Below are 18068 nucleotides of genomic sequence, written 5' to 3'. Positions count from 1 at the left end.
TATATACGGTGGTCGTTCCCTGACCTTTCCGCATCCTCCATATTTTGGTGGTCACGGACTCGAACCCCAGTCTAATCAAGAAGCGTGTACTATGCACTGATGCTCCTGCCCACCTCCTGTGGTCTTCCGTCAAAAGAATGTCAGAAGAAGTTTGAACAGTCTTAATACCAAGAAGCACCAGGTTCCAATGTCCAACAGTATTTCTCTACTTGTTCTCAAAAACCTGTAGTTCTGAGCTTATTCCTGTTCTACGTTGCCTTTTTACACTTTTTTTTTTGTTGTTGCACTGGTGTTTTCCCTTCTGCTTGGAATTTGCTCATATCCAATCAGTTCCTAAAAAGGGTGACAAATACCTCCCATCCAATTATCTTCCCATTGCACCTACTTCTACTCTTTCTAAAGTAATGGAGAAATCTGGAACAACTTCCCTTCTTACATATTTCCTGAAAATTACAGCTTACAGAAATTCAAGTCTAATGTCAACAAGTATCTTCTTTAATCTTCTCAACTTTTAATCCATGCACGGTACTAAGTACTTTAGGTTCTAATACCTCTTATGCTTTGGGGTCTTCATAAAAAAAAAATAATAATAAAATAACCTTCATTGTGTTTTCTTACATATGACTTTTGTGCAGTGAGTAAACTTGTGCTTCTGTAATACAAATTTCCTACAGTACAGGTTTCCTCTTTTCTGTTCCTGCTTCAGATATACTTCAATTCTGGCCCTCATAAACTTGCTCACAGAGAGGCAAATGGTGTTTCTTTCAAACTCATCTGCTGTTGTAAAAACAGTTAGTATGGGCATTAGTATTCTTCACAGTCTTGTATCTTTTTTTCTACCATAACTTAAATTTCTGCTAATGTACTGGTGATGTCTTCTTTACTTTTCAACTCCTAATGCCTGTCAACTAACTCAGTATACTCTAGCTACAAAAAGTGTGGGGGTTTTTTCCAACTTTTGTTGTTTATATTGATTATATTGCTTATTTCGGGTTGGCCATTAATCCTAATAAGACTAAATATGTGAACTTTTTCCATTCAGTCTGTAACTATTGCTTCTGTTCCACGTGTTAAATTCCTTGGAGTTATTTAAATGCAAAGATGCAGCTTGTCACCCATTGAACAAAACTCTGTAACAACATACCGAAAGCTTTCTACTATCAATGTCATCGCTACACTTAGTATTTTTTAATGAAAATAAGGGAATGATTCCTTTATTTTGACTCATGTTTTCTTGTCTTTATTTTGGTTTTTAAGGCTTGTGGCAAGATAGGGGTTACTACCTGAGAGTCTAAAATGCTGATGGAACCGATAATCAGGTGACATTTTAGTTAAGTGAATGAATTTTAGTGAAATCCAGTTGTTCTGCAACAATGAAAACCTCTGCTTGCACCCTCATGATGATGGGAATATTAATAACCCTGGGTGTAACCCCCTTGTGCAAGTCCTAAAATACAGTATCTAGTATACTGGATGGGAACTACCCAGGTGTGAACCGACATAAGCAGGGGTCAATTTCTGGATTAAATCCTCTAATATCTTTCTCATTCTACATAACCTTATCATGTTTGCTGCTGCCTATGTTTGAGAGAGTTTATCCAGTGTGCCATAATTATGAAATCCTCAACATTCTGAAAATTTTTAAATAATAGTTGAAAATTAAGTCTGAAATTCATAGCTAAAAGTGAACACTTATTTTTGGACTGAACTGTAAATCTGAACAAACCTCAAAATTTTATCGAAAGTTTATTCCTTGTATATAATCCAACCTCAACACAATCAAAGAACAAATACAATTGTATACCCAGTGTATAAACAAAAACCAAGCATTGCTGCAAATAGCAGAGTGCATTCATTATGCTGATATTGAACAGTTGTTAATTTCTTGTACCTTTACTTTTACAGCACTCGTTTATTGACTGCTTAAGATCATTCATATGTACTACAGTCACTTCTGGTGCCATTTGATACTCATTTGTGACAGAGGCAGCAAACATATTAAAGTACAATTAAACAAAAAAAAAAACTGAACTTCAGATGTATAAATCTTTTTACAACAGCAACCATAAAAAATCGTGCACTATGATCGTAGCAGTCAATGCACCAATAAACCCCTAACCCAACCAGCCAACCAACAGAAGATTATTGGTTACCTTTAAGATATTCTTTAGGGAGGAAATACCCTTTTCATATCAACATTAGAAAAGTACTTTGGAGTCTCCCTGACCTTTCCGCATCCTCCGTATTTGGTGGTCACGGGCTCGAACCCCGGTCTAATCAAGAAGCATGTGCTACACACTACTGCTCCTGCCCACCTGGCTACGGAGGCGCCAGAACAGCTGTTAATAATATGGATGGAAAATCAGATTCAGAAGCAAGTGCCCCTGAGTCCAATGACCATTCAAGCAAAAGCAAGAAGTATTTATGAAGATATTAAGGATAAGTATGGCAAACCCCAAGCGAAATTCGTGGCAGGCAACGGGTGGTTTAATAGGTTCAAGCATCGCACTGGTTTCCACAACTTTAAAGTATGCGGTGAAGTTGTCAGTGATGATTCTGCAGCTGCAGAGAAATTTTGTGATGTGTTGGAAAAAATTATTGATGAAGGCGGCTATTCAATGCAGCAAATTTTAACGTTGACAAGACTGCTCTGTGTTAGAAAAAAAATGCCAGATCGAACATACATTGCCAAAGAGGAAAATACAATGCCAGGTTTCAAGGCATCAAAAGATAGGCTGTGCTCTTGCTTGGGGCTAATGCAGCGGGCGATTACAGATTAAAACCACTGCTTGTGTACCTCATGAATTTAAAGGAATCAATAAAGCCACCCTACCCGTGCATTTCCGATCGAACCAGAGAGCTTGGATAACAATATCTCTCTTCAAGGATTGGTTTAAATGCTGCTTCATTCCCAAGGTTGAAAATTGTTGTAAAGACAACGATGTTCCTTCAAGATTTTTCTTCTATTAGATAATGCTCCTGGACATCTACACATCTAGATGATCTCAATTCTAGCGTGAGACTCATATTTATTCCGCCAAATACGATTTCACTCATCCAACCTATGGATCAGGGTGTTATTTCAAATTTAAAAGCATACTATTTACACACAACATTTGCTCAGGAATTGTCTGCAGTAAACAATGAGAAAAATTAAGTTAAGAGATTGGAAATCTTACAGTATTTACAACGCCATCTTAAACATTAATAAGGCTGTGCAGAAATTACTAAAAGTTGTTTAAATGGTGCATGGAAGAAAATATGTCCACAGCATGTATAAGGCTTCGAAGGGTTTGAAAAAGACAAATCATATGAAGAGGTTACAGATAAGATTGTAAAGGTTGCAGAGCTACTTCAGTTTGAGGTTGATGCCAAAGACGTAGAGGAGTTAACAGAGGAAGAAGAGAAGGAATTATCTAACGAAGAACTTATTGACTTGCAGGCAGCGATAGTGAAAGAAGAAAATGCTGCCGGAGCCAAGATGCTTCATCACCAAAGAGATGCCAATGGCATTTCATGCAATTGCATCAGCAATAACGAGATTTGAGAAGATGGATCCTGACAGCAAATGATTCTTAAAAGTTTAACAGAGGGGTGAATGATATGCTTGCTTGCTACAAAGAAATCTACAATGAAAATAAAAAAGCCACTGTCCAGTCATCCATTAATATTTTCTTTCATGAGGTTGAGCGGCCGACCCGTTCTAAATCTCCACAGTGGGTACTTATCAGCTGAAGACGTCGATTCTGGCAACGATGCTCGAGAGGTAAAACTTACTGACGTTATGCCTGTCTGCTCTCCTTTTTGTAATTTTGAGATTTTTCCTGTACACGAGATAAAAAAAAAAACGAGTAAATACAGTAAATAATTCTATTTACATGTTCATCGAACATTTCTTTTTTGAGTCAATCAATTCAGCAAGCATAGTTGCAAGTGCTGCACAAGCATAGGGAAAATTCCGACTTACGTAGCGTTCACCGACCGGGCTAGCCGGGTGGGTAAAGGTCTTGGCAACCCAAAGGTCGTGGGTTAAAATTCCGCCTCGGGCTCGGATCAGAGTAGTGCAAAAACCTTGGGAGGTGCATTATGGCCACAGAAACCAATGTGCCAACAACTAACAAAAAATATAGCGTTCTGTGGAACACAACCCTTACGTAAGTCGGAGAGTTCCTGTAGATATTTATTTTCAAATAAATATCTAGGTCTTGCCACTTTCTCAGTGTGAAGTGGCAAGACCTTGTTATCAGGATTTCCTCAAAAACCTTAGGATAATTAACATAATATCTGAGCAAAATGACTTTAAAAAAATGTATATTTTAGCAGTAGAAAGAAGAAGAAAAGAGAAGAAAAGTTAAACAGTTGGATAATAAAACGGTATTTTTGAATATATACTTACATGAATGCATGCTTGTGGAACAGTATAAAGATTTCTTCTGCACCTTAAAGCTGAGGGTTAAGAGTCAGGCTTGTATAAGAGTGGTGTGTGTGTGTGTGTGTGTGTGTTTTGGTAGTTGTTGGCGCATCGACTTCTGTGGCCATAATGCACCTCCCAAGGTTTTTTTTTTTTTTTTGCAGTACTTTGATTCAAGCCTGAGGCAGGATTCGAACCCACAACCAGGTGGTTGCCAGACAGGCACTTTACCCACCCGGCTAGCCCAGTCGGGGGGTGTGTGTGTGTGTGTGTGTGTGTGTGTGTGTGTGTGTGTGAGAGAGAGAGAGAGATGAGAGAGAGAGAGAGAGAGAGAGAGAGAGAGAGAGAGAGAGAGAGAGATAACTATAACTTTTCTCCACAAGAAACTACTTGAAACATGAAGTGATAGGTTTTATTTATCAACATGAATGTGGAAAAATATAAGGGGGTGATAAGGCTGTTCCAAATCAGTTGTCTAATAAGTGATCTGAAATATTAACCTTAAATTTTAAACTGAAACAATATTTGTTTTATTTTCATTCTCATTTTATGTAAATAAGTTATTTTTTGAGAATTTCTTTTACAAAACCAACTTCACGTATTACAGATTATATTTTGTCCCATTTGGATTGGTGGTTAAAATACCACTTAATTTGCTTATATGTTACTTCCTTAAATGGAAGTAATGTATTTTCTTTGCACACATTTCTCTAATTAAATATTTTTTGTATAATGATGAACATATGTAAACAGTATTTAATTTTCATTTTGATTATTTATTCATTGTAGCTTTACATATTGCATGTCAGAAAAGCAATGTAGCAACCTGTCGAACCCTGCTAACAGAATCTCGCATTAATGCTGAAGCTATAAATCTAAGGTAAGTATCTGTTTTTAATGGTCTAATGTATTTTAAATCCATAATTTTTATTTAGTACTGATTATTATTGTTGTTATTGTTATTTCTCCCTGATGGGGAAGGGGGTTCAACCCCATGATGGGGTTACAAAGTACACAGGGCGATTTTTATGTTCAATTATTACTGTTGTCGAGGTACTCTCTGACTATCATATGGGTGTTCAGGATTGCAACTTTATGAATTGCTTTGTACGTGTTCTCTGGGAGGCCTATTACTACTAGGCTCTTGTGTGGGGCATTTGGCACCGTGCCAGTGGTTGACACAGTGATCAGGATAGTTGTTACTTGTTCCATATGCCAAATCTCTTTGACCTCTGTCTTAGGTTTGTGCACTTCATGATATTTTCATCGTTGGTGTTCGGCACTACTAAGTCGATCAGATTGGTATTCTTTTCCTCCTTCTTATCAACTAGGGTTAAGTCTGGTCTATTGTGCGATCACGCACAATAGACCAGACTTAACCTTGCCTGTTGTTACGGCACAGTCTCTAGTACAGCCTGGGGATTCATGCTTATAATACAGTATCAACTGGTATTTCCTTGCTAGCTTCTGACGTATTATCCTGGTGACTTGGTCAGGTCTACGACTGTACTTCATCCCTAGACGATTAACCTGCATCCTGTGTTGGCTTGTTTCTGACTCCAGGTGGCATTGTCAACATGTGTCATGTTACTCTGGGTTCTTTGCTGGTATATTTCCCATAGTTTCTGGTATTGATTACCTGGTTTTGGATGGTGGAAACGAATCCTTCAGTCTCAGGAAAGACATCCTGCTCGTGAGCCAGCATTGGAAGCCATTTTATCTATGTGGCCTTAATTGGAGGTCATTTTCTGCCATGGAGTGTATTCTTTGCCATCTTCATATCTTTGTTTCTTCCGTCTGGGCCGGAGGAGTCTCCTCACTTATGTTGAGGGGTATGCTGCTTGCCTATCTTCCTTTTGGCCTGGTAGAGGGCACTGTTTTTCTGGAAGTAATCCTTCAGGTAAGCCCCTTCCTTCTCCTTTCTGGACTTCAGTCAGTCTCTTGATGCTAATTTCAGGTGGTGTTGGCGGTTCTTGGTTATTATTGTCCTTGTCTTTCTCGCGATCTCCTCCAGCTCAGTGTTAGCTCATTCTGTAATCCCGAAGGAGCATGCTAACACTGGGATTGCTTAGGCATTTATGGCTTTGTGTTCCCTCCATTCAGCTTTGCTTTGAGCAGGCTTCTGAACCAGGCAGGCCTTTATCTCCTTATGCTCTAATTGCAGAGCCTGCATCATCCCCAAGTAATTTGTAGGTCTCTTCCAGTCATGGCTTTGATCTCTTTACCTGTCTACAGCTGGTAGTTTTGGCTGACTAAGTTCCCCTAATGCATTCCATGGGTCTTACATTTTTATAGTCCAAATTCCATCCTGATGTCATTGCTGAATTCTTTGGTGATCGGAGTAGCTGTTGGAGTTGCTTCTCAATTACAGTTTAGAGCCTAATGTCATCCATGTCCATCAGGTGGGAGAGGGCGTATGGGTTGCTCCTACCTTCAAAGAAGGTAGGATTGTCCAATTATTATGTTCTTGACCTTGTTGGTGGTACGCCATTTCACCATGGTTGCTTCTAGAAAGTTTGTCACTGTCGGGTTGACTGTAGATCTTCAGTGTCTCTATTAGCCAGCTATGAGACATAGAGTTGAAGGCCTTGTGGTAATTGATGCAGGCTGTGTACAAGTTGTGGTGCTTGTAAGCTTGCTCCTTGTAACCTATTGCTCATCTGCTTATCCCTTCTGCTACTTGGTCATTGTGTTCTGGCTCTCTGAGTGGTCTGATATTTTAGCTATGCAACTGGTCAGGACCTTGTACATTGTTGGGAGACAGCTGATCACCCTATATTTTGCTGAGTTTCTTGTATTTTGGTCCTTAGCCTTCAAGTTTGTGATTCCTTGAGTAAGAAACTATGGGGTTGTCTCTGATGACTTATCGTCCAAGTGAACTGCTCTGCTCTGCTGAGTGCTTGTGTGTTTAAATGAACTTCTTGTACCAGTAGTTGTGGATGTTATCTATTCCTGGGGTTACCAGTTGTGGGACTTCCTGATCACCTATTGTACTTCTTCCTCATGAATCTCCCATTCTGTCAACTCTTGTATGACTTTGATTTTCTTGCATTCCAGTTCTAACCAGGGGGCTTGGTCACTGTCTTACTTCACTACTACATATATTGCCCCAGAACTCCATGATTGTCTTCTGCTTTGGTGATCCATTATCTTCTTTCTCCTCTTGTCTGATACTACTGTAGAAGACTCTTTGTTTATGAAGATTCTTTTCATTGGGGATTCAGTTATTTGTTTTCCTCTGGGAGCATTCTTTGTATTATTGGCATAGGTTCTGCTTCAGAGTGTGTAAGCATTCTCCTGTTCTCTGATTTTCAGTCTCGTGTTTGCTGTGGATGTTGTCTTTCTTAAGGATGCTCTTCACTTTTCCAAACAACTTCTTACTCCTATTAGTCATTGGTACTGGGTCAGTTGGCCTGTTTTGATGCTTAGTTTGTCTATCTTCTGAAGCCTTCTTTCCCAAAATGATGGTTCCTTGTTTTTTCATTTCTTCTGCAAAATCTAAATTCAGACTAGTTTCTTCTGCTTCTGGTCTCTTGTTTCTCTTCCATTGATCCTAGTGGCTGCTATAGAGCACAGTACACTGCCATGTGGATGGCCTCCAGCATTGCTCTGTTGCTGTTGAGATAATGTAGTATTATTTGCTGATTGAGGTGTGTTCTGTGACCTACCCCAGGATTCTGTTAGGTCTCTGCTTCAGTATAGCATGGGTCTTTGTGGGGTCCATTCCTCATTCTGTTAGGGCTTCTTCCACTCGTCCTCTATTCTGGATATCATGACCTCATCTGTTTCCACTTCAGCTGCTGTGGATTGTATTTCTTCTTGCTCTTCCTCCTCTGGTTCCATGTCGTCCATATTCTTTGTTTTTTGTAGTTGTGCGACATTGTACTTGGTTTTTTTTTTCAAGGTTGCTGGAACTAACTATCAGGTTCTTCTTGGCAATGGTCCTTCTCTTGTCTGCTTTTCGCCATTCAGTACCGTTAACAGGTGGGAATTGTTCCAACCACTTGGTATGTAGTCTCATCCTGTACACTCTCATATTGGTAGTAGTAGTAGTGGCATGTGATGCAAGAAAGCAAGTGTATGAGCTTATGCAGCATCAGCCAAAAAAAAAAAAAAAAAAATCACACCATTCCCTCCAAATGCCTGTCCAGTTCCTCCTTAAATTTATTCAACCTATCAACTTCCACAACGACAGATGGAAGTTTGTTCCAGCAATTAACCACCCACTGGCTAAAGGCAAATTTCTGCACATCTATTCTACATCTGTCTTTTCTTAATTTGAATTTATGCCCCCTTAGGTTCGTAATCTGTACAAGTGGAAGGATCCCATCAGAATTCAGCATGCTCAACCCATTCAAGGCCTTATATACCTCAATCAGATCACCGTGCAGGTGCCTAGTCTCCAGCCACTGCAATTTGCAGAACTTAAGCCTCTCTTGGTAAGAGGATCCCTTCATTCCCCTCACCAATCTTGTTGCCCTTCTCTGTACACCCTCAAGTAAAGTGGTCTTTGGCTTAGTTACTTCATGGCATGTTTGCATGATGAAACGTATTCATTTCGATGCTCCACTTCATGCCTTGGCTTTTTCTTCCTTCCTGGGTGGTCACTAGCACCACTGCGCATGAAGCACTTCCAGTTGGTTGGCCTGGATGGTCTTGCCCCACTATTGTCCTTAGGAGTCTCTCTCTCTCTCTCTCTCTCTCTCTCTCTCTCTCTCTCTCTCTCTCTCTCTCTCTCTCTCTCTCTCTCTCTCTCTCTCTTGAACTGATCCCTCTGTCTAAGGCCTGAATACAAGTAACTTTAACCTGTGTTGCACTCTATGCAGTATGTTCATTACTTCTCCTCAACATCATCCATCTATGAAAGTGGTCCTGTTTAGCTTCAGCTTGCATCCAGTGGTGTGTTAGGGTGCAACACCAAATGGTTCCGCTAGCTGTCTCGGCCATTACTTTGGCCTTGGGGAGGTAGATCCAATGAAGTGATTTTTGCATGTTTTTTTTTAATATTATAATAATTATTATTATTATATTATTATTATTATTATTATTATATTATGCTGGTCTTCCAGCAGAATGGATGTGTGTTTGCTCCTGCCAAGGTGGAATGCAAAAAACCCAGGTCCATTAGGAGGTCAGTCCAGTGTCATAATCACTGGGCCATAGCACCCGTTTATCATTATTATTATTATAAAAACTTTATCTCCTTTTATGGGATTTTTTCCTATCCCATGAGAGGTACTGGTACCAAGTACATAGGGTAGAATTAGCAGTGGCACGATTTGGCCGATGCTGCAACCTTGTGCAGCATCGGCCAAAAAAAAAAACTCCCCATTTGCTCTAAACGTTTGTCCACTTCTTCCTTGATTTTATTTATTTACGCAATTTATGCTTGATGAATTAATTTACGCTATCAACTTCCGAAACAACAGATGGAAGTTTGTTCCAGAAATCAAATACCCGCTGACTAAAGGCAAATTTCCACATATCCGTACTATAACTGGCTTTCCTCAATTAGAGTTTATGCCCCTCAGGTTCATAATCTGAGCAAGAGGAAGAATCCCATCAGCATTAAACCATTCAAGGCCTTATACAGCTCATTCAGATCACCTTGCAGGTGCCTGGTCTCCAGATGCTGCAATTTGCAGAACTTAAGCCTTTCTTGGAAAGAGCACCCCTTCATCCATCTCAATGCCCTTCTCTGTGCTCGTTCTAGCAACTCTACATCCTTCCTAAAATGAGGCCTCCAGACCTGTACGCAGTACTCAAGGTGTGGCATGACCATTGCCTTATACACAGGGATGATCACCCTGCCAGCAAAATTTATGTATATCATAGACAAGACTGCATGACCTGCTCTGGCAGCCTGTCTGCACTGTTCAGAAAACTTATATCTGACTGCACAGTTACCCCCAGGTCTTTTATTTTTATGTTTGTTTAATTTCAACAATTTCTTCTCCATTTTATTCTCAGTTATTACAAAATCTTTTAGCTCCCTGTTAGAGTTTAATAAGCTTCTATCATCCACTTCCCTACAGATTTCCTCATGTGTGAATGTAGATGAAAAATACTCATTCAGTTTTTCAGCTATCTGAGCAGGATCATCAACAGTCGAACCATCGATGTGAAGTGGACCAATCTGATTCATCCCCTTCCTTCTAAAGTTGATATAAATAAAGAAGTCGTTGCTGTGTTTCTTTGCATCCTTTTCCAAAGATTTCTCATAATCTGCCTTTGCTTGCCTAACCTCCTTTGTGACTTGATTACAGACTAGCTTGTATCTACCATTATCTTCTGTGTCGCCTGATAATTTATATGTATCCTAAGCATTTTTATTCTCTGCCAGAAGTGTTATTAGTTCATCTGATATCCATGTAGGCCTAAACCTTGAAGTGTATTTCTTAATTGGTATGAAAAGCCTAGTAGCTTCCAAGTTTAATTCCTTTAATGCTTCCAATTTAGAATTTGCACTGTTAGTATCGTCATCAGTTGGTCCCACTGTATAGAATTTAAAAACAGTGAGATCACTGTAGTCGCCTTTACAAAAGCAAAAAACCCCTCCCTTTACCCCTGGTAGTTACATCTTTAAGTAAATCCCACACTAGTACACTGTGACCTAGTGGTTCCTTTATATTCAAATTCTTAATGCATGAATAATCACTGCTGATAATCAGATCAAGAACTGCCTTAGATTTTGGTTTCTTAACTAACAGCATTAGCAAATATTCTTGCACCATTTCTATTTCTTATATATGCGTGTCATCATGTCTCTGATATTCCAACAATATCTGCCTTTGATGTCTTGACCAGCACTTCACATATATGTACTATACTCCTAGCATTGGTATACATGCACTTGTTCTTACTCTTAGTTATCCTAACACATCCCATGTATTTACTTGTTTCATGATGACTCTCAGCAGCTCTTGAGATCTCCAACTTGCCTTCCAGGTTGCTCCTCATTCCAATAACGGTGCAAGAATTACTTCCACCTCTGCCTGTGGCTACTGTTAATCTATTAGTCTGTGTGTTCTCTCCCCCCGAAGCAAGCAGTTGTCAGACACACCTAAAACTGAATCGATTGCATCAAAAATTCTTGCAGCAGCATCTATTTAATTGTATCCCATCCCTGTAGAAGCAGTTTCTTCCGTTAACAAGCACAGACCACGCTGAGAAAAATTCTATCCCATTGTTTGTTGTGTTCAGTTACTATTATTATTATTATTACTATTGATCAAGCAACCTTCTTACTATTCTACAGGTGTTCCTGGTCCCACCTTTCTGGAGTTCCATATAAGTATTCTCTTGGAATTTTATTGTTGCTAGGTTCTTATGGAGGCTTTTTTGGCACCATGCCTGTGGTTGACACTTTGATCAAAAATGGCCACTTGTTCCATTTGCCACATTTTTTTGACTTCCTGCCTTAGGTCTGTATACTTCCTGATCCTTTCCTCGTAGGTTTTAGCATTACATTAGCAAGAGCACATGATGCAAGAAAGCAAGTTTATATAGCATCAGCAAAAACACACACACACACACACACACACACACCCTTCTCATTTCACTCATCCACTTGCTCCAAATGTTTGTCTAGTTCTGCCTTGAATCTGTTTAATAAGCTATCAACTTCTACAATGACAGATGGAAGTTTGTTCCAGCAATCAACCACCCGCTGGCTAAAGGCAAACTTCCGCACATCTAGCCTACAACTGTCTTTCCTCAATTTGAATTTATGCCCTCTCAGGCAATTATTCTGAGCAAAAGGAAGAATTCCATCAGCATTGAGCATGCTCAAACCATTCAAGACTTTATACTCCTCGATCAGATCACGTCGCAGGTGCCTAGTCTCCAGACGCTGTAATTTGCAAAACTTAAGCCTTTCTTCGTAAGAGCAACCCTTTGTTCCATTCACTAATCTTGTTGCCCTCCTCTGTACTCGTTCCAACAGCTCTATATCCTTCTTAAAATGAGGCCTCTAGACCTGTACACAGAACTCAAGGTGTGGCCTGACAACTGCATTATACAAGGGGATAATCACCTCTTTATCCCTGCTAGAAAAATTCCTGTATATCATTGACAGGACACCATGAGCTACTCTTGCAAGACCATCTGCACTGCTCAGAAAACTTCATATCTGCCTGCACAATTACCGCCAGGTACTTTTCACTCTCTACCACTGTCAGTGTAGTACCACACAGTTGATACGTTACTCTGGGGTTACTGCTTCCCATATGCAGTAATTTACATTTGTCAATGTTAAACTTCAGTTGCCACCTCTCAGCCCATCTGCTCAACTTTTCTAGATCCTGTTGCAGCAGCGTACTGTCATTAGTGTCATTAACAACTCTGCTGACCTTCGTATCGTCTGCAAACGTGGACATTAAGCCTGATATACCATAATCAATATCATTGATGAATACAGAAAACAACAATGGACCCAACACTGAACCCTGGGAGACTCCACTAATAACATTAGTCCACGAAGAGCAGTGTCCATTGATTACCACTCTGTGTCTTCTCCCACTTAACCATCCCTTTATCCATAGCAGCAATTTGCCTCCAATGCCACACTGCTCCAATTTGTCCAGCAGTCTTCCATGTGCAATAGTATCAAAAGCCTTTCTAAGATCCAAGTATATATCAAAATTATTCTTTGCATCCAGTTCCTTTGTGACTACATCATAGTATCCAATCAAATTGGTCACAATACTTCCCCTTAACAAACCCATGCTGTGTCCGAGCTATAACAGAAGTCTTGTCTAGATGATCCCGAAATACTTCTTTAACCAGTGCCTCCATTAATTTCCCTGGAACAGAAGTTAAACTAACAGGTCTGTGTCTCCCTTTGATCCTCCTTTGTGGATTGGGGTAACATTCTCCAGTCCATGGGCACCTCCCCTGAGTCCAAGGAAGCTCTCATAATTATATGGCAAAGGGTTTGCTTACTTCCTTTTCTGCCTACTTTAATATAACTGGATACATTCCATCCATTCCAGGTGCCTTTCTTAGAACCTATAGTACTTAGTACTGTGCTTGGGTTGGAGGTTGAGAAGACGAAAGAAGATTTTTGTTGACATTGGACTTGAACTTCTGTAGACTGTAATTTTCAGGAAATACATATGAAGGAAAGTTGTTCCAGAAAACAGCAGTTGAATGAATAAACCAGCAAGATGAAAAGTTGGTTCTGTGAGTTTGAAGTTGGACAGTAAATGGATGTTGGCTCACAGCGCCACATGTTCGGACTGTTTTGAAAGAGAGAGAGAGAGAGTGGGAATTATAGAAGCCAATTCAGAAGAACAGTGCCCGTGGAAATATCTATAGAAGAGGCATGCAGCAGAAAACGTGTCTATGAGACAGCGAGTGGAGACACTCTGTTAGAGGTGAATTATTAATTAACCTAATTGCCCTCTTCTGAACGGAATCAAGAAGCCTGAGAGAGGTTTTGGGGGCACCACCCCAGATGTAGCAATAACATTCCATGATAGGGCAGATTTGCGATTTGTAAAGAATGAACAGCTGTTTGGAAGAAATGTAACGTTTTTTAGATGCAGAGGAAGCAATATTTGTAATGTGCTTGTGCCAAGAGAGATTAGAAGTCAGAGTAATCCCAAAAGAGGTATATCATTTTGCCTAGTAATCAGAGTGTCACCAAAGATAAGAATAGGAGCAGAAGAATCCTTTTTGCAAGATAAGACAAGACTGAGTTTTAGAAGGATTGAAATCAACTAAGTTATCTTTGCCCCACTGGAGAATTACCTGGAGATCGGCATTTAAAGAATTGGTAGCAGATTTTCGAGAAGTTGAAGCTGATTGAGCAGGACAAGGTTTCTCAAAATGGAAAGTGGAATGCAATGTGCTATCATCAGCAAAACTATGAATAGGATTTCCAGTCAATGGAAGAAGGTCATTAATATACAAGAGGAAAAGAGTGGGGGAAAGAACTGAACCTTGGGGGACACCGACATTAGTGGAAAAGTTAGAAGATAGAGAGCCATCTACCATCACCCTCAGTGAGCGATCAGAGAGAACACTGGATAACCCATTACAAAAAACAGTTGACAAACCATAAGATGGAAGCTTGTTTAGAAGACCTTTATACCAAACACAATCGAAAGCCTTTGAGATGTTAAGAGCAACTGCTTGTGTTTCGCCAAATTTTCCATTGAATTTGTCCATAAATGGGTAACATAAGCCAGAATATCACCAGTGGATTGACACTGGCTGAATCCATACTGGCGATCATTGATCAGACGGAAGTTTTCTAGGTAGTTTAAGAGTTGGTGGTTAATTGATTTCTCCATTACTTTAGAAAGAGTAGAAGTAATTGCAATGGCACGATAATTGGATGGGAGAGATTTGTCACCCTTTTTAGGAACTGGCTAGATGTGAACAAATTTCCAAGCAGAAGGAAAAACACCTTGGGAATAAGAAAGTGAAAAAAGGCCGCAAAGAACAGGAGTAAGTTCAGCAGCATAGGTTTTGAGAACAAGTGGAGAAATACCTTCGGGACCTGAAGCTTTCTTAGTATCAAGATTCATCAAAATCCTTCTGACATCCTTTTGACTGAAGACCACAATAGGCATTGAATGGAGCGTGTTGGGAATGGTGGGATGTGTTTTACCAAGATCATTAATAAATGAGTTGGAAGAAAAATGGGCTGCTAGCAGGTCAGCTTTATCACTGGCTGAAGTGACAACAGAACTCTCTGCTCCCACCTCTGTCCAGAGGTGGGAGCAGAGATGGGCAAAAGTTGTGGCCAATAGCTTTGGCAAGAGTCCAGAATGCTCGGCTACCATTAGGGCAAGAATCAAGTTTTCTACTCTTAGCCTGTTCAAACTCTAGTTTGGACTGATTAATAACTTCTTTACAATTGTTGCGAGCTTTGGTGTAGGCAGCAAATGAAACTGAAGAATTAGAAACAAGCCAATTATGATATATAACATTCTTCTCTTGAACAGCCTTAGCACATTTATTGAAAAACCAAGGTTTAGATAAAGGACAAGATTTTAAAGTGGAGTGTGGGTTAAAGGATTCCATTTCTGCAAGAATAATTTCACTGACACGATCTGAGCAGACATTAACATCAGAAGTTTTGAAACAGTAATCCGACCATGGGAAAGAAGAAAATAAATCTCGCAAGTCGTCCATCCCATTTTGCATTCTTGTAATGCCAAACAATATGAGGTTGAGAATAGCCATGAGATAAAGGCTCCATTGGAGAAGAGACAGTCACCAAGTTGTTATCTGGGATGCTTAAATTACCTCTCACTTCTACTGTGTATTTTTGAAGGGTTGTTTGTGAAAAAAAGATCAAGCGTGTTGACTGTATGATTAGGATTGTCTGGTATTCTTGTAGGTAAATGAACAATCTGTGCAAGGTCATTAGTAATTGCAAAAGTCTCAGCATCTCGACCAGCTGGACCGGTGTGACTAGAAAACGGGAGCCAGCTGGAGTTGTGAACATTAAAATCACCAAGGAATATTACCTCACTATTGGGAAAGTTGGACTGGAGAAAGTCAAGTTGCAAAGAGTGGAAGTCAAAGAGTTCCAAGTGATTAATGGAGTTGGGAGAACAGTAGGAAGAACAGATGAATTTGACACAATAAGGTAGAGAGATTTTAAGCCAGAGAAGATCGAAAAGAGGAGATTCCAAATTACCAAGTCTCTGACAGGGAATTTCGGAATGGACATATGCACAAGTACCACCTTTGAGGCGAAAGGAATCATACAGCGAATAATTTGGGCAAATGAGATGAGCAGTAGTTGAATTTACCGATAACTGAGATTCTGTCAGAAAACGTACATGGGTTTTGGCAGATTGCAAGTGGAAATGGACATCGTTGAGATTAGAATTGAGACCATATATATTTGTCAAATGAATTAGGAAGTGTTTGGGAGGTTTAGATCTTTTCACAGATGAGCTTACTCTATTAGTTTGACAATTCATGGTGTATTCAATTGTAAGAAAAAAGTGGGGGAACATGCTGTATGAAGTAATGAAATTTTTGGATAAGCTATACATGGTAAGAATATATCCATATCCTTGACATGACATGGCTTCAACAATGCCCCCCACATACACACTACTCGGACTACCTCCAGTCACTATGTGGCAGAGTAGAGGTAGCAAGATTATACACTAGCTGATCCGGAAGCCTCCTAGAGAGTTACCAATAGGTTCAGTCCGGTGTACTAACTAGCCACCAGCCTATGAATACTGTTTTAGAGCTGTACCCTCGAAATGTAAGGAAGATTTTATCTCGCCACAATGTTCATCATAACCTCAAAAGTCCTCAATCATACTGCATGATGGAAGAGATGGGGAAGGGTTGACTGGAACTTAGCTATGGAGACTAAACATGGGTTCCACCACTTCAAGCCTCCAATAAGCAAAGTCGTGGTATTGCACCGGTTAATGAGAGTCATCTACCACCTAGTAAATACACCTCTGGCATTCCCATCCCTGAATAACTCCTCATGTGTGAATGTAGATGCAAAATATTCATTTAGTTTGTTAGCTACCTGAGCAGGGTCATCAACAGTTGAACCATCAATATCAAGTTGACCAATCTGATTCATCCCCTTCCCTCTAGAGTGTACATAAGTAAAGAACTCTTAGTTGTTTTTCTTTGCATCCTTTGCCAAAGATTTCTTGTAATCTGTCTTTGCCTGCCTAACCTTCTTTGTGACTTGATTACAGACCAGTTTAAATTTATCATAGGCTTCTGTGTCACCTGTTAATTTATATGTATCCCATGCATTTTTCTTCTCTGCCACATGGCTAATTAGCTCATCTGACATTCATTTAGGCCTAAATCTTGAACAATATTTCTTAGTTGGTATGAAAAGTCTAGTAGCTTCCAAGATTAATTCTTTGATTGCTTCCCATTTTGAATTTGCTGTTGGTAACGTCATCAGTTGATCCTACCGTATAGAATTTAAATACTGTCTCAGACCACTGTAGTCACCTTTACGAAAGCAAACACCCTTCCCTTTACTCCTGATTGTAGTTACTTCTTTGAGTAAATCCCACTTTAGCACACTGTGATCACTGCCACCTAGTGGTTCCTTTATCTGCAGATACTTAATGCATGAAGAATCACTACTGATAATCAGATCAAGAGTATTACTCCCTCTAGTTGCCTCTCGAACATGCTGCTGTAGAAAATAATAATCCAATAAATCCACAAAAGCCTTGCTAGTGTGTGAGTGACCAACACGCAAATTCCAGTCAATCTCTGGGAAATTAAAATCCCCCATTATATAAGACACTGTGATTTACTGGCCCACTCTATTTCTCTGCAGAATTGCTCATCATACTCATCAGATTTATTAGGCCTATAACACATACCTACTCTCATTTTTCCTTTCCCAGTGCTTATGTCACACCAAACAGACTCAACATTGCATTGTCTATAGCCTATAACACATACCTACTATAGGCCTATAACACATACCTACTCTCATTTTTCCTTTCCCAGTGCTTATGTCACACCAAACAGACTCAGCATTCATTGTCCACCAACATCAATTGGATGCACTTCCTTAGATTTTGTTTCTTAACTAACATCATAACCTCTCCTCCCTTCCTGTCCTGTCTATCCTTTCCCTAAATTCCAATTCTGCACTGCTTATGTCTGTGTGACACCACGTCTCTGA

At 39.8% G+C, this 18068-nt stretch overlaps 1 protein-coding gene across 1 annotated transcript in view; it reads left to right on the top strand.

The window, feature by feature from the left end:
* LOC150090216 (ankyrin repeat and FYVE domain-containing protein 1) overlaps nt 1–18068 on the top strand; it is a 199065-nt gene that overhangs the window by 149271 nt on the left and 31726 nt on the right. Inside the window, exon 19 of the mRNA XM_090369021.1 lies at nt 5201–5291. Coding sequence (XP_090225147.1) covers nt 5201–5291 — 91 coding nt within the window. The remainder of the gene's footprint in view (nt 1–5200; nt 5292–18068) is intronic.

Source organism: Mastigoproctus giganteus, chromosome 2, assembly GCF_048544385.1.
Source record: "Mastigoproctus giganteus isolate SK-2022 chromosome 2, ASM4854438v1, whole genome shotgun sequence".
Lineage (NCBI taxonomy): Eukaryota > Metazoa > Arthropoda > Arachnida > Uropygi > Thelyphonidae > Mastigoproctus > Mastigoproctus giganteus.
This window is presented reverse-complemented; position numbering and strand designations above follow the sequence as displayed.